Source organism: Leucopleurus acutus (genome assembly GCF_964270905.1).
Source record: "Leucopleurus acutus genome assembly, chromosome: 16".
NCBI classification, from domain to species: Eukaryota; Metazoa; Chordata; class Mammalia; order Artiodactyla; family Delphinidae; genus Leucopleurus; species Leucopleurus acutus.
The window spans coordinates 13,505,827-13,523,272 of record NC_139158.1 but is presented as its reverse complement, the minus strand read 5'-3'; the positions used below and the strand labels follow the sequence as shown (position 1 = coordinate 13,523,272).

The 17,446-nt window shown below is 46.9% G+C and overlaps 1 protein-coding gene across 1 annotated transcript in view; it reads right to left on the bottom strand.

Annotated features, from left to right (window-relative positions):
* Positions 1-17,446, bottom strand: part of GALNT17 (polypeptide N-acetylgalactosaminyltransferase 17) — a gene marked incomplete at both ends in the record, with an annotated part of 446,557 nt that overhangs the window by 84,097 nt on the left and 345,014 nt on the right. The window contains one exon of the mRNA XM_082857505.1: positions 9,630-9,747. Coding sequence (XP_082713631.1) covers positions 9,630-9,747 — 118 coding nt within the window. The remainder of the gene's footprint in view (positions 1-9,629; positions 9,748-17,446) is intronic.

The window sequence follows — 17,446 nt, the reverse complement described above, 5'->3', positions numbered from 1 at the left end:
CATAAAGCTTCTAGAAGAAAATATAGTGGAAAATGAATAAACAAGCCATAGACTAGAGAAAAATATTCGCAGTATGTATATCTGAAAAAAAGATCATACCCAGAACACGTATAATGAATCCCTACAAATAAACAATAAAAATAAACAACACAATGGTTAAAAATGGGCCAAAGAAGATGTGCAAATTATCCGTAGGCACAAGAGATATTCAACATCATCAGCTATCAAGGAAACCACACCGAGGTACCACTTTAAACCTACTGGAAAATAAATACTGACAGTACCAAATACTGGCAAAGATGTGGACACCTGGACCTCTCATACAATGGTGGCGTGAGGGGAAAATGGTACAAACACTTTAGACACTTGTTGGACCATTTCTTAAAAAGTGAAACATGCATCTTCACTACATTCTAGCTATTAAATTCTTATGTACTTACCCAATAAAATCTAAACATATGTCCAAAAAAGACTTTAACATGTATGTTCATAACAGTCCTAAATTGGAAAGAACCCAACTATCCTTGAGCAAAAAACTGAATATAAAAATGATCATATTTTCACACAATGGAGTACTTCTCAGAAATAAAAACAACATGGAGGAATCTCAGAAACATTCATTAGTTAAAAGATTAGAGCATATAAGGTTTGATTCCATTTATGGGAAGTTCTAGAACAGACACAACTAACCTATGGTGATAAAAATCAGAAAATGGTTGCCTGGAGCGGGTGGTGTAGGGGAGTAGAGAGAAAAGATAGGAAAGTGGCAACGAGGGACTTTCTCAGGCAAAGGAAATGTTCAATATCATGTTTGGGGAGGTGATTATTGGAATGTATGTAACTGTGAAACCCATTAGACTGAAGACTGAAAATCTGCATTTTACTGCATTAAATAGGACTTTAATAAAAACACAGAATGGGCCAAAAATGAATCATGACTGTAATGGATTTAGAAACATAAAAAAATATATATATATATTTTAACATCTTTATTGGAGTATAATTGCTTTACAATGGTGTGTTAGTTTCTGCTTTATAACAAAGTGAATCAGTTATACATATACATATGTTCCCATATCTCTTCCCTCTTGTGTCTCCCTCCCACCCTCCCTATCCCACCCCTCTAGGTGGTCACAAAGCACCGAGCTGATCTCCCTGTGCTATGTGGCTGCTTCCCACTAGCTAGCTATTTTACGTTTGGTAGTGTATATATGTCCACGCCACTCTCTCACTTTGTCACAGCTTACCCTGCCCCCTCTCCGTGTCCTCAAGTCCGTTCTCCAATATATTTAAAAAAAATAACACTACTGGAAAAGAGCCTATTGGTCACCTTTGGAGGTTGCTATGGCATCAAATCAATATTCTAAAACTGTTTAAATAAAAGGAAAGAATCAAGCATTTATCCGGCCTTTCCTATTTCGACTGTATTTCAGAGTATCCAAATAGCTGATGAGGTTAAGTTCGTTTTTAGTAGAATTACGGCTTAGAGGCGCAGGATGGATGTAAAATTAAAAAATCACCATTTCGTAAGCCCTAATGAAACAATGGATCTGGGCAATGATCATTAGTGGCTGCTAAAACCCTTAGGTGAAAGGTTGAGTGGGGAATTTTATAATGGATAAATCAGTCTGAATACACATGGACCTACTGTTGAATCTTAACATCACTAAAATCCAGACCACCAGATGGTATGCATCTCCTAATGTGATGTGATAGGAAGTTTACAGCATCACCTACGGCATCACCTAAAGTGTTCTTGTGGGAAAGAAGGAAGGGCTAGAAAGAAGGAAACTGAGTCTAATCAACCTTCTAGATCTAATACGGCTTAGAGAAAATGGAGATTAGAGGAACATGTCGAAGACATTAAGTGGAATCAATCCGTCAAGTCCAGATTGCGCAAAATTTTACAAGACAGATGGTTTGGCGTCTTCAGTAAATGAATGACGCGAGAATAATAAAGGTGAGGGGAAATGTTTAGATTAAAAGATACTTAAGAGGAATCTGGGTGGGGAGGGATGAATTAGGAGTATGGGATTAACAGACACACACCACTATATATTACAGATAAACACCAAGGATGTACTGTATAGCACAGGGAACTCTATTCAATATCTTGTAATAACCTATGATGGAAAAGAACCTGAAATTATATATAACTGAATCACTTTGCTATACACATGAAACTAACACAATATTGTAAATCAACTCTAGTTCAATTAAAAATTAAAAAAACTCAGAAGAGGCATATCAACCAAATGCAATTTGTAGACCTTGTTTGGAAAGGTCTACAAATCGCATTTGTTGTTGTTTTCATTGCTGAGAAAATCTCACAGAATTTTGAGAAATATTTTTGAGAAACATGAACTGGTAATGGATTTTACTATGTGTAAATTTACTTCGAGCCTACGCTTTAGAAAAGTCTTTATATATTAGAAATGCACTCTAGAGTTTTTATAGGCAGAAGGATATGATGTCTAGGGATTTGCTTTTTAAAAGCTGAGAGGCGGCAACTGAAAAACACACAGCAAAATGTTGCTATTTGTTGAAGCTGAATGATTTGTACATTTGGATTCATTAGACTGTTCTATTTTTGTGTATGTTTCAACTTTTCCATAATAAAATGTTGAATAAAAATAAAAGAAGTTAACATAAAATGTAATGACAATTCTTCATTCTCCAATTTGTTTTGAGGGAAAAAAAAAGTAACAAGAGGCAGTATCGTCTAATCCCTTCATCCACTTGGGGTGGAATTCCCAGCCAGTACAAAATTATCATTAAAGATTTTAGAAACTCTATGGAAACCATTTTATTCTACAAACTGACATGATGTTTCTGGCCGTCCTTGGGAAAGTCTCTTGAGGAAGGCTTGTTTGGGGGGCGGGGTGTGTATATGCATATGTGTGTTTTTTCAGCTTTTCTTATTTAAGAGGATGGCAATACACTTTAGAGATAAGTCAGCCTAAACCCTGAGCCCCACTGTCCAGTGGAGCCCAGAGTGGCACGGTGAACACCCCATACTTCTCCTGGAACCTCGTCCCAATTCCTGCTCTTGGTTGGGGCCCCGTCCTATGCTTGTATTCCCTCAACATCTCACTGCCAGGTCACAGAGGACTGTTACTCCTCAAACTCAATGTTTCTAAAATGGAACTTCTCGAATTCCCACCTACAGACCTTCTTCTCTGCCAGTGTTCTCTAAGTGAATCCACCCGGTTGCTCAGAAACCGGGGAGCTACCCCACACTCCCCTCTCATTCATTCCTCATGTTCAATCATCCACCAGCTCCTGTTCATCATGTCTCCTGAATGGTGCCCAGATCCATCCCTTCCTCTCCATGCCTGCTTTGCGTATGTATACACACTCTTCTCAAATCCACTCTCTCTTGGTTTTCTTATTCTGGGTCCCTTCTTCTCAGTTTCCTTTCCAGCCACTCCTTCCACACCTTAAATGTTGCTTTTTTTCTGGACTTCTGTCTTATCGCCTCTTCTCATTTCTCTATGCAACCTGTTGCCTCTGGCAACTTCAAATATGATCTAGGTACCAAAGATGCTCAAGTCTATCTCAAGCTTTGTCCTCTACCCTTAGCTTCATCTCCACACAACCAACTGCCTACTGGATGAACTGGGCAGTGTCAGGAACTTCAGACTGACCACATCTCAAACAGAAAGCATCATCTTCTGCCTTCTCCCAGGCATCCTCCAACGGTGCTTCTCATCTCAGAGAACAGCAGCTCCCAATTGTTCAAGCTAGTGACTTGAGAGTCAGCCTTGACGCCTGCTTCCCTTCATCCCCTCTGTAAACTCAACCCTCAGATCCTGTCTATCCTGCCTTCTGAATTTGTCCATTTCTCTCCCACTGCCCCAACCATAGTCCAGGCTCTCTCACTGCCCCTCCTCTGAGTCCATCCAGCTTTATCATCCATTCTCCACACGGCAGTCATAATGGTCCTCTTATTAAAAAAAAAAAAATTCTGATAACCTCGCTCCCCTTAAATGCCTCCAGAGGATCTGGGTTATGGGTAAAACATGGGACTGTGTGTAGATACACATACACACACAGATGTATGTCTCTTATATCGCATATGTCTTTTTTTTTCTTTCAAAATGTCCACAGTGGTCCTTAAGAGAAAGCCAAATTCTTGTTTACAAGTCTTGCATAATCTAATGCCACTAGATTGCTGCCACTACATCTAACATATTTCCCTCTCCCTTTACCTGCTCCAGCCACCTGGAACGCCTCGCAGTTCCCAGAATATATTTCCTTCCCAGAATTCCAAACGTTTGCACATGCCTTTCTCTCTGCCTGAAATATCCTTTTTCTTTTTAAGACCAGTCTATTGAGGCATGATTGACATTAAAAAGCTGTACGTATTTAACGTATACGACTTGATGAGTTTGGAGATAAGTATACCCCTGGGAAACCATCACCACAATCTATGCTATAAACATACACATCACTTCCAAACGTTTCCTCCTCCACTCTTTACTTATTATTACTGTGCACCTTAAACTTACACAGTGATGTATGTCAATTATATCTCAATAGATAAACAAACAAACAAACCTGTTTTGAAAAGAACACAACATAAGATCTACCGTCTTAGCAACATTTTAAGTATGCAATGCATTGTTAACTATAAGTACTATGCTGTCTAACAGATCTCTACAACTTAATCATCTCATACGACCAAAACTGCCTGGAATATTCTTTTACTCTTACACTCCACTTCCACACCTTCTTGGCCTATCTAAATTCAACATATTTTTCAAGTCTTCAACATCGTTTCCTTAGGGAGGCGCTTCCCAACTCCCTAGAGTAGCATATATTCCCCTGTTATCCTCTCCTCTATTCTCCCCTTGTCCTATCTTTTCACACTCATCCCATTGGTAATTACTTATTAAATGAATGGTTTTTCTGCCTGACTATAAACTTCATGGAGATAGGGACCGTGTCTGTCTACTGTGGTCTCCCTAGCAAAAGCGTCTGCTAGAGCAGAGAAGGCTCCCCGTTATATCCAGAAGCATTCATCTGAACTGTTGGCCACCTGAAATAGATGCATCCAGATTAAAGACCAGTCGGTGAAATCCCAAAGCCTATTCTATCTACACGAGACCAGGGACTTTCGCTCTGAATTTTATAACAGGTATATACTCTAACCCTGCGCTATGAAGACCTTCCCATAGCCAGAGATGACCAACGCCAATCGGGAAGGAAGAACCAAAGACTCATACAGTCTAAGGATTAGGAAAACGAGACAGAACTGATGGTTTGGTCACCTCCAGGAGTGACCATTATCCAAATCACAACATCCAATAGATAGAGCAGACTTAAGCCCAAGAGTTCCAAATGGAAGACAAAGGGCACAAGAGGCTTCTGGACATTGGGGATTTTGATGTCAAGGGTCTGATAGAGGGCAGGGAGGAGCCTTCATGGTTAAAATGGATGCTGGGTGATGAGTCCCAAAGCCCATGGACAGAGGAGTGGCTGGGGTGGGGATCAGAGCATCAGTCAACAGCACTTGTCAGAGCTGTTTCATGTTTCTACTTGGGCTGAGTTATCCATCTTCACTCTCAGACATCAGTACTCCTGATTCTTGAACTTTCAGAGTCAGACCAGGACTGTATACGCCATCAGCCCCCCTGATTATGAGGCCTTTGGACTCACACTAAATTATACCACCAGCTTGTCAGAGACAAGACACAAGATCGGGAGCAAAAAAAAAAAGAAAAAGAAAAAGAAAAAAAAAGAACAAGAGATGGGGCAAAGAGTGGGAGAGGGAGATTCCATGTTCATCTGGAGCCCTGGGACTTAGGCCACCCCAGACAGCCCATAATTTCTAAGCCCTTTGAAGGAGGCAGTCCTTCAAATGCTGGTCTCGACAATATTTTCAACAACAATGTACACACATAGGAATTCTGCCTTTTATTCAGTTCTTGAGATTCATGGTGAGCTAAGACCTTTTCTGGTGGCTTGAGGATCTGACAGCATCTTTCTATCGCCTTCCTTTCAGATTAGCTGCCAGACAGGATTCCGTGTATGTCACGCTCTTATATGAGAGCTCAGAATAAGACAGTGCCTCTTCTTCCCAAAGCAGACGGATATATTGGAGAAACCTGAAGCCATCTGATTTTATACCACTTAAAAGTAATCTATCTGGTCTTTTCTCCTCGGAGAATTTTTTTTCCTCTTACCATTTAGACATGTTACTATAACATGCCTTATTAATGGTTTCTGATTAATGTTACTCAGAACAAGATGAAACCTTTCAATTTCTGATCTCATTTATTTTCTCAGCCCTGGAAAGCTTGTTTTTTCCCTCCACTGTATCGACTGTTTTGGTCACAGGCAAGCTTGCCTTTCATACAAACAATAGCCCTAGAGTAAACCCTACTGTTTTTATTTCCCTGAACCACAGTGAGACTTTCTATTCTTCCTGTTCTTTAATTACTGAGGATGGAATTAAAAAGTAATGAAAAATGTTAGAGAATAGTTAGATCACAGATGGACCTATTTCTTAGTCAAAGAAATTACAAAGATGTGGTCTCATATTAAAATTTCCCCACTTAACTAAAGCATAGAATTTTATGTCATTTCTTACAGGTTATTATAGGTTAATTTATATAATGTATGTGTGTACACTTTATATAATTATATATGTGTATGTATGTGTACACATATTACATAAGCTCTGAGTTTTTTCAAGCAGCAGGGATGGCTTTCTTAATAATGTATTTTTCAAGGTGGGCCTTGAAGCATGTGGACTCTCACCCGGGCTCGTTTCTGAGAATAGATACGTGTTTGCCAGGAAGCCGGCTAAGGTCGGGGCTCTGAAACTTGGGTGTGTAACAGAATCATCTGGAAGGCTTATTAAAACACAGGTTGCTGGACACCACCCCAGAGTGTTAGTAAGTGTAGGATGGGGCCCGAGAACCTGCATCTGTAACAAGGGCCAGGTGACGTGGATGCGGTGGTCAGGGACCACACCTTAAGAACACAGACTACTGTGTAGATGGTGGCTACGTGGACCCTGGACCCAGGCCTTGGCCCTTAGGGTACCAACAGCAGTCAATTCCTGCTTTGAGAATCAGCAGAAAACCAAAGCTTCTGTGGAGAGTCAGCTCGCAGGTCATGGGATGACACGGTCTATGGGAAGTAAGAGGCATAAACATTCCCAAATGTCCAGCGTGGATGCCGGACGTGCCCAGGATAAGAGGCAAGTGATTGCATGAGGGTGGGATCCAAGCCCCATCCAGCGGATGCTTACATAAAGACGCGTGGAGAACAGCCAGACACGGAGCTACCCCAGAGAAGACAAGTCAGAGAGCAGGCTCTGGGCCCCATCGCTCCAGCCTGCCACATGGAGATGCAGAGCGGACCTCACGGGCCCTCAGCTCATGGCACAGGGGCTGTGCTCTACTAGGCTGTGCTGCTGCAGGGCCAAGACTCACAAGCCCCTCCCCTCCTGCAGGGATCGGGTAGCCACGAAGGACTGTCACTGTCATCAACATGGAGCCTGGCAGAGCCTGGCACCCAGACCTTTGCTTTGCAAGCATGGGGAGACCAACATCCTAGCAAGCTTTAGCAGTGGGTTCCGCGGTCACCACCTCTGTTCTCCCCGGAGCGCGGCCTGCCCCTGCAATAAAACCTGGGGGCCCTCCTGTCCCCATAACCCCTCCACCTGTGCCCCTGCCTCCGTAGGGACAGTGCTCCCTCATCCTGTTCTCCCCTCTGTTGGTGACGTCTGACCCTCCACTGGGTTCCTTCTCACAGCATATAGAGACATTCAAATCTCCCTTAATAAAAGTATTAAATTATTAAAATTAATAAATTATTATAAATTTTAATAATTGTATACATATTATATACATAAAATTTTATAAACTATCATAAAATTTATAAAAAATTTAAGAAGTTTAACCATCTCAATGCAGGGCTGCCTTCAGCTCCTTCCTTTCACAAATAAGTACCTGGACAAGTTATCACCTCCCATTTCACCATCGGGCTTGTCTCCATGATGTCGCTGCTTCTACGCATGTTGGGTCCTCATAGGCATTCAGTCGTCAATCTAACAGATACCTACTGAGCCATGTGTTAAGCATGGTTCTACATGCTTGGGATGCAAAGGTGAGCCCCACAAAGACCTGTGCCCCATAAAGCTTGCAATCTAGCTAGTAAAGGTAGAGAAATACAATATGCATAATAAATAAGTCAGTTCCCTGGCGTGCTAGAAGCGGATGAGAGCTAAGGAAAAGAGCAGCGTGAGAAGGGATGAGGAGATGGGAGCAGGGCACAGACTGAAGTTACAGGCCAAGTTCAACATGCTGGGCCCAAATTTTTTCCTTCAATTAAATTTCAGATGGGTAAATGCCAAGTATATTAGCTACAGTAACATATTCATGGGCTTTTTAATTGCTCAGCTTTCAAAGAAATCTTATGCAAATTCCACTTAGGAAAGAACCCAGCCTGGAACCGAAAACACAGCAAGAGTCTGCAGTCTCCAAAAGGGAGTGATTTTAGGATCCAGGGAAGGTCTCCACCATCCTCTTTGCTTCTGCAGCCTGGACGTTCATTACATCATGAGGACATGAAGCCTTCCATTCCACGAAGGGGGCTCAAGTGTAGAGGAGGGGGCAGTGCAGTGTCTTAAAGGTCCTGAGCAGTTAGGGATAACGAGTGAAATCTGACACAGAGAGCAGGCTTTGACTGGAGTACTTGCACTAGGTACTGGGTACTTGCCTGGCTAGAACAAGAAGGAGATTCCAGCAGCAGAAGGAGGAAGAAATTCAATAAACTTAAACCTTACAGTTGTGTCCTGAGTCGTTTCCAACAAGCCTACTTCCCAGGGGCTCAGGAATGCACAAGCTCAGGACAGGGAGCAGTGGGGACACAGAGACCCCAGCTGGGCATCATCCCCCAGGACCCCCCTCTTTGCGGTATGGAGGAGGACGTACCAGTTAAGCGGTTACCAGGTGTCCCCCATCCACACCCCTCATTTGGGTTCATTCACTAAAGTGAAGAGGTTGGAACGCATCAATCTGTCCAACTTTTTTGTTTACGGTGAACTTCATCTTTCAAACAGAATCTTAAGCAATACCCAGTGTCTGAGATATCCAGCAGTGGAGCGGATCTGAATGGGGGGCCAGCAAGAGGCCCATTCTGTGTCTTCTTCCTCTCCCCACTCCCATTATCCTCCTTAGAAGCATTTCTGAGAAATGGGAGAGTCCCACAGAACATGGTCCTTCTCTCCTCTGGCATCTTATGACTCTATGATGTACATGAATTGTCAAAATATGTAGCATGTAAATTCTAATTTAAGGAGATGATTTAATTTTAAGAAAAATTTAAGGAGAGAGTGAAACTGGATGGGAGTGGGGACCAAATTCTCTAGCTAATGTCCAGATTGGGTCGCCCAGGCATGAACAAATTGTTCAACCTTTCGAGGGGCGAAGGCCAGGTCTCCCCCAGTCTGAGGAGGGGTGACAACCCTGCTGGAACATCTTTAGGAACAGAAGTGGGGTGAAGGATTCTGTCATTCACCAGCTAAAGAAGCTTCAAATACACAGCAAAAATGACCAGGCAGTTCTACTCACAAACACAAACAGACTAAGAGGAAAGGATGCCATGACACAAACCTTGATTCCAAGTTCGATATTTTCTCCTCCATACACATCCATCCCAGGGTCCAGAAGACCAATTTCACCAAAGAACTTCCTGTTGACCACAAACGAGCAGCCAATCATGGCTGGCGTTCTGCGGGAGGGAGAAAGAGGCAACAGTCATGTGATACGTACGTGCGAATATTACTCAGCCGCGAGGAAAGGAAATCCTGACATTTGCAACAACACAGATGGACCTTGAGGGCATTATGCTGAGTGGAACAAGTCAGAGAAAGACAAATACTGTAGAACTCTCTTATATGTGGAATCTAAAAAAGTCAAATCATAAAAACAACGAGTAGATTGGTGGTTACCAAAGGCTGAGGGGTGGAGGAACTGGGGAGATGTTGGTCAAAGGGTCTAAAGTTGCAGTTAGAAGATAAACAAGTTCTGGGGATCTAATGCATAGCACTGTGATTATCGTTGAGAATACTGGACTTGGGGTTTCCCTGGTGGCGCAGTGGTTGGGAGTCCGCCTGCCCACGCAGGGGACACAGGTTTGACCCCTGGTCCCGGAGGATTGCACATGCCACAGAGCGGCTGGGCCTGTGCGCCACAACTCCTGGGGCTGCGTTCTGGAGCCCGCGAGCCACAGCTACTGAAGCCCGTGCGCCTGGAGCCCGTGCAACGGGAGAGGCCACCGCAGTGAGAGACCTGCGCACTGCAATGAAGAGAAGCCCCCGCTCGTCTCGACTAGAGAAAGCCTGTGCGCAGCAACGAAGACCCAACGCAGCCAAAAATGAATAAACTAATAAATAAATTTATTAAAAAAAGTAAAAAGAATACTGGACTTCCCTGGTGGTCCAGTGGGTAAGGCTCCGCACTCCCAATGCAGGGGGCCTGGGTTTGGGGAACTAGATCCCACATACATGCCACAACTTAGAGTCTCCATGCCGCAACTAAAAGACCCTCTGTGCCACAACTATGACCCCATGCAGCCTAAATAAATAAAATATTAAAAAAAATACAGTATTTATATACTTCAAAGTTGCCAAGAGAGTAGATCTTAAATATTCTCATCACAAAAAGAAACGATAATTATGTGACCTGTTAGGGGCGTTAGCTAAGGCTACGGTGGTTATCTTATTGCAATACAGAGATCAAGTCAACATGCTGTATACTTTAAACTTATACAGTGTTATGTGTCAATTGTATCTCACTTGAAGGAGGGGGAGGAGAAGAAGCCACTTCTAAGGCATTTTACTGGTGCCATAGGGGGTAAAGAAACACACGACATACTTCCTGCGTTCAAGCAACTAAGTTATTATTATTACTATGATTATCGCAGCCATTTATCGAGTCATTACTACATCTCAAGCATAAAGGCAAAGCACATTTCACACACTCTCTCACTTAAAAACATCCATGGTCGTGTGAAGGAGGTAGGACCTCTCCAGCTGAAGCCCGCGGAGAGCTCATGACCTGGCGTGAATCACAGAGTAGAGGGCAGGACCCAGCCAACTGCAAAGCCCTTCATTTTAGCCTTTCTGCTTCACTGCACTCTTCAGAAATGGCTTCGTGAAGGAGCCGGCAAACCCCCAGACTGCCAAACGCCAGAAATGCTGTTCAGATGCTTTCCCGGGCGAAACAGACGTCTCATGCGGGAGGCCCCGTGAAACTCCACTGGGGCCGCCGGGAAACTCTCCGGTGGGAGGCTCTTGAGCTGAACTGTAGACCTCAACGTTAGAGCCTCGTCCGCTCCTCCAGATCCTGAGCTTGACTTTGACCTTAACGTGCAGATTTTTGACTCCTCTCGGTGCCCACGTGGTGCGGCAGCAGTGGGACTCACTGGAAAGGTGAGTGTTCAGAGTTGAACGGACCTAGTTTGATGAACATGGGTGCTGCCATGGGAAAGTGTGCTGTGTGAAGTTAATGGACCCTCCTGGATCCCAGTTAACTCGCTGTGAAAAGATATGCAATGAGCTCAGTGCAGAGAGCAGGGGCTCAATAAATAAGGCTCCTCTGCCCTCCGCGTTTCTCCAGGAAGCTCACACCAATCCCACCTATGGACACAGGACACTGCCCTCTACTGGGGCAGCTGTACCAGTTACGCCAGGACAGCAACCACTTCACCGTCAGTCATTTCCTGCAGCCTTTGGTCCCTCTGAGAGAAGCAGCTGACCCCTTGCTTGCAAAAGCACTATGTGAACCCAACTCTTATCTCAGTTAACTGAACCAGGAGTTAGCACAGATCCCAAACGGGGTCAATCAGATTATGTTTTTCCCGAAACTTGGGATGGAGACAGTGCTGGGAGCTAGAACTAGATGGTCTCATCCATCTGTAGGGCTCAGGCTGCCATCTGGGGGCAGCTCCGGTGCTCCCTGTACAAGGATGGCTGAGCCGAGGGAGGCAGATGCACTGTGGAGGTGTGAGACCACGGGATCGGGGGGCGGCCTGGTGTCTTCGGCTGCCCATCTGCTGACAGGCCTGGCTCCGCTCTCTGCCCCTGGGTCATGTGCGAGCCCCCTGGGTCTTTGCGATCTGTCCTCCTTTTATTTATTTATTTTTAATTTTATTTATTTTTGGCTGCGTTGGGTCTTCATTGCTGCGTGTGGGCTTTCTCTAGTTGCGGCGAGCGGGGGCTACCCTTCGTTGGGGTGCGCAGGCTTCTCATTGTGGTGGTTTCTCTTGTTGCGAAGCACGGGCTCCAGGCGCGCGGGCTTCAGTAGTTGTGGCACAGCGGGCTCAGCAGTTGTGGCTCAAGGGCTCCAGAGCGCAGACTCAGTAGTTGTGGCATCATGGGCCCAGTTGCTCTGGGGCATGTGGGACCTTCCTGGACCAGGCCTCGAACCCGTGTCCCCTGCATTGGTAGGCAGATTCCCAACCACTGTGCCACCAGGGAAGCCCGATCTGTCCTCCTTGACTTAACCCGTGAGTATTAGACAGGTTTCTGTTCTTATGACACGTGCCATCTCCCCCACCCTCTCCTTATGATCCGGGGGAGGGTGCGTGTTTTATCACAAGCCAGAAGAGGCAAACTTCAGGGAAGATTCACGCTGGGAGAGTTATAAGCCGGGGTCACTCGCGTGATGGAGAAATGCCAGTGACGTGTGTGCTTGGAGACGGGACATGTGGTCCTGGGAGGGCGGGAGTCTGCAGAGAAGGGGGAACAGGAGCCAGTGCTGGTGTCACCTCAGTTTTCTAGAGAGCCATTGCTGAGCACATCAAGAAATTCTGAGAAGTCAGAACAGTCTCTCCAACCCCTAAACTCAAGGTCTGAAAATTCCCAATGCTAACACGCATGCGTAATTAAGATCCTGCTCTAAGACGCTGTGCTTTCTAACCCCTCGAGGGCAAGCAGGGCAGTCAGAATCACAGGGCACAGCAGTCAACAAACACTCTCGAAGGGGTGGCTCTGGGCACAGCCCCATGGCTGAAAAGCATGTTTCTCTGAGATTGGTTCAGGATCCACCTACACCAGCATCACCCGGAGGGCTCCTTAGAAAATGCAGATTCCTGGGTGCAGCCCAGACCATGGAACCAGACTTACAGAGATGGAACTTAGGAATTTGTGTTTGTACCAACAGAAGCAGCCTGTAGAGCCATCTCCCTCTTGAACTGCCAGGTCTCCAAGAGCAGAGAAGTTATCCCCCTAAGTTCTCGTTGTATTCCCAGGAGTGCCTTGCTGACACAGAGCTAGATACTATTGAATGAATGAATGAGTGTAACAGATCTGGTGACCGCCCCTGGTGGGGAAGGGCCCTGTGATGCCCCAGGGACAAACTAGCTGACCTGAACCAGAAGCCAAGGGCAGCAGGACAGTGTGCGGTCGCTAGGGGAGGGAGGGAGGGATGAACAAAGAAGGAGGGAAGGAGAGGGAGAGAAGGAGGGAAGGATTCAAGGCACAGGACTTTCACTGTCAAGGACACAGGCTGCTTCTTCCTTCCCGATACCTCTCAGATGGCCCTTTAGGAAACATCTTTTGCCACCAGGCAGCCTGATCTCTTCATGTAACTGGCTTTATCCGGATGATATCGTTTGGTTGCGGTGGCGAGGAGAGATGGATTCACAGTATGAGTCACCCTGGGTCCTCTACCTGCTGCTCACAGCTGTATTCAGCGTATTCCAGCAGGTCCCACGGCAGAAGCCCTAGGATTCCCCACGACAGGACGGTGAGGTCCCCTAGTGCCTCCTCATTGAAGGTAGGCCACAGCAGCCACCCAGCTGTCACGAGGCCCCACAAAGAGGTCACAGACAAGCAGGCTGCTGTCTGCATCCTGGCGGGCTGTCAGAACCCAAAGATCAAGGGCGGGAGGCTGGTCCTCACGCAACGAAGATGTGGAATGAGCATGTGATCATTACTGCTGTTGGTGGCATGTGGAAAGGTCCCCTAAAGGCCACGGTCAAACACCTGCCACCGTGTCAAGAGGGTGCCTGGGCGCTGGTACCCATCTTGGCACTCTAATGAGGCCAAGCTTGACAGGGATGGTGCGGAGGAGGGGCTGGAAGCAGCCTGGGAGACCAGCCCCGAGGAGACGGCTTCCCTGCTAAGTCAAGAACCCAGTCTTGCAAACAGCAGGGCTCCGAGGCTGCCCCACTGTGCTGGGAGCGGGGCAAGGTTCAAGCAGGTGACTGATGTATCCCTGGTCGATGTGGAGACTAAATAATTAAAAGGCGTATCCTCACCCCTGGCTGGGCCAGCGAGGGTTGCTGGTGAGCTCAGTGGATGACTGCTCTGAATTCTGGACTGATGATGGACAGCTGTCCGCACTGCTCGGGAGAAGCAGGTCTCCAACAGAAAGCCTCCACCTGGCCCTACCTGGGACCCACTGCACTGGTGGCATGGTTAGCCAGACCCGTCCTTACAGGCAGAACCAAGAGCCCACCGGGGCCCCACTTCCCCTCCAAGGTTTCATCCTCACCTGCCCATCAAACCACGGCTGATGGTACTTCGGGGTCACGAGCTCCTGGAGCGTGAGCCTACAGCCTCGTTCTTCAAACTCCACTGCGATTACCACCATCAGCACAAACATTTCAGTTCGAAATCATTCAAAAAGGATAATCATATTAAGGGATCTGCCAAAGTCTAATAGCTCCATTACGGAGGAGAAGAACGGAAATTAAAAATAATCGCTTTTATTGTTGTTGTTCCAGAGAATGTAGGCAACATACACGATGGTTCCAGCTGAGAGAGAGGAGAAAGGGAGGGAGAGACAGGGGAGGACAGGGCGGCAGGCCCAGGAATTTCCACCCGGATAGGCAGAGCTTTGTCAATGTCACTGCTTCCTCTCCTCGTTGGTGACAAAGGGCCCACCTGTGTTCTAGATGTGTCCACCCTCAAAACCCTTCACTGGCTCCCTACTCTCTCCTGAGTTAAATAAAGTTCTTCCTTAGCATGCCTGCCCATGGCTTGACCACACTGGGCAATTCATTGTTCGGGAAACGTGTCCCAACTTATGCCTGGACGTCCTTCTTCAGAAATGTCCTCCACAGGACCACCTCCGTCTGCCCAAATCCTACCCACCTCTCAAAACATATTTATCTTTTCTGTTGCAAAAAACAAAGATATATGTCTTACAGAAAATATACCTTGACAAAAATAAGAAAACAATAAACTCATCTGTGCTCTCTGGCCATAAGCTCTCAACTCTGTCATCCAGCCCCTATCGTTCCAGTTCACCTCCTCAAGTTCACCGGATCCACCCCACTGGGACCTGCAGTCCACTGGCGCTGCCACCTTGACAGTGGAACCCCTCCTCTTGTGTTTTTCCCACCCCACAAGCTCAAAGCCATGGTTGCTTATTGTAAGAGCGCCCTGGCTTCCCCACTCCCACTTTGGCTTTAAATTCAGGGCTGTGTGTGTCCAGTGGGTCCTCAGCGGTGTCCTACAATCCTGCTCTGGGGCCCGAGTCACTCCAGCCTGACTCTCCCAGGAGACTCTGCCCCAGCTTCTCCTTCCTCCGCAAACCTCCCACACGACCTCCTCCCTCTCAAGCAGCCACGTTCCTTCCCACTTCCCTAAGAAAGCAGCAAACAAAAGCGAATGTCCCCACCTCCCTTGTCCACCCACTTAGTGGGCCCCGTCACCCTCCTGCCTCTCTTTTGCTGTAATTGAACTGTCCATGCTCTTAGCTGAGGCCAACCTCTCCACCCATCCTCTCTTGCTGCTCGAGGACCTCACTTCAGCCATCCCCCCTCCCCTGAATACACCTGTATTAAATATCTATTCACCTGTATTAAATACCTATTCTTATTTTCTGTATTCTTGGTGCTTTGACACTCGGGGCCTTGTTGACTGGGGAGAGACTGCCCCTCCCAGGACTCGCCAATTCTTAGAGACAGCAAAAAACCAGCTGGAGAGGATGCTTCTCCTATGCAAACTAACCAGCCCAGAGCCCACACTCCCAGTCACCTCCTCTACCTGGTCTTTACACTCCAGGAAGCAACAGCCCTCTACCCTGATCATCCCAGGGCCAGGAACCAGATAACTGGAGACAGCCCCCTACACCCCAAAATGTTCCAACTAGCCGATCCTAAGCCAGATCAGCTGCTTGCGCTGCCTCGCCCATTTCTTCTGGAAGAAACCACAGTAAAGACTTGGGCCCTTTGCCTTCTCCTCACTTCTTCTCCTCCTAACTGCCCCAGGTGCTTCCCCGGATGGCCCTGTGTGGCATGGCAGGCCTCCTTCTCTTGGAAACTGTGGGTAACAAACTATCTTTTTAATGGCAATATTCTGTTGTCCTCACCATATCTGAGTTTAAAAACCCTGAGTACATGTTAGAACAACACTGTACGTTACCATCTTCCATCCTGGGCGGGCTCATTCCTAGCAGCTCACAGTCTACAATTCCCCTCTTGACCCACTTCCCTTACAGCTGCCTCTCCTCATTTTTTGCTCCCCCTTACAGCAAAGCCCCTTTAAAGAGCTGTGTCGTGGCTTCCCTGGTGGCGCCGTGGTTAAGAATCCGCCTGTCGATGCAGGGGACACGGGTTTGAGCCCTGGTTCGGGAAGATCCCCCATGCCGCGGAGCAACTAAGCCCGTGCACCACAACTACTGAACCTGTGCTCTAGAGCTCACAAGCCACAACTACTGAGCCCGTGCACCACAACTACTGAGCCCACGCGCCACAACTACTGAAGCCTGCGCACCTAGAGCCCATGCTCCGCAACAAGAGAAGCCACGGCAATGAGAAGCCCGCGCAGCAATGAAGAGTAGCCCCTGCTCTCCGCAACTAGAGAAAGCCTGCACACAGCAACGAAGACCCAATGCAGCCAAAAATAAATGAATGAATTAATTAAATTAAAGAGCTGTGAACACCTGATGTCTCCAATTTTCTCTGCAGTTCTCTTCTACGCCACTCAGCCAGGCTCTCACCCTCACCGCTCCACGGCAAGTGCATTTGTCAAGGTCAGAGACAACTCATCCTAAATCCAATGGCAATTCTCAGTCCTCATCACGTGTGCCCTCCTAGCTGCATCTGATACAGCAGACCATTCCCCTTCCCTGGAAGCAGGCTCTCCGTGCCCGGCTGTCTTCCTGGACGCCCCTTTCAATCTTTCTTCTTTTTTTTTTTTTTGCGGTACGCGGGCCTCTCCCTGTTGTGGCCTCTCGCGTTGTGGAGCACAGGCTCTGGACGCGCAGGCTCAGTGGCCATGGCCCACGGGCCCACAGGCCCAGCCGCTCCGCGGCATGTGGGATCTTCCCAGACCAGGGCACGAACCCGTGTCCCCTGCATCGGCAGGCGGACTCTCAATCACTGCGCCACCAGGGAAGCCCCAATCTTTCTTCTTGACTCTGCCTTTGCTTTCTGATGTTCAGGGTAGAAGGACTCCAGGGCAGAGCCCTTGGAT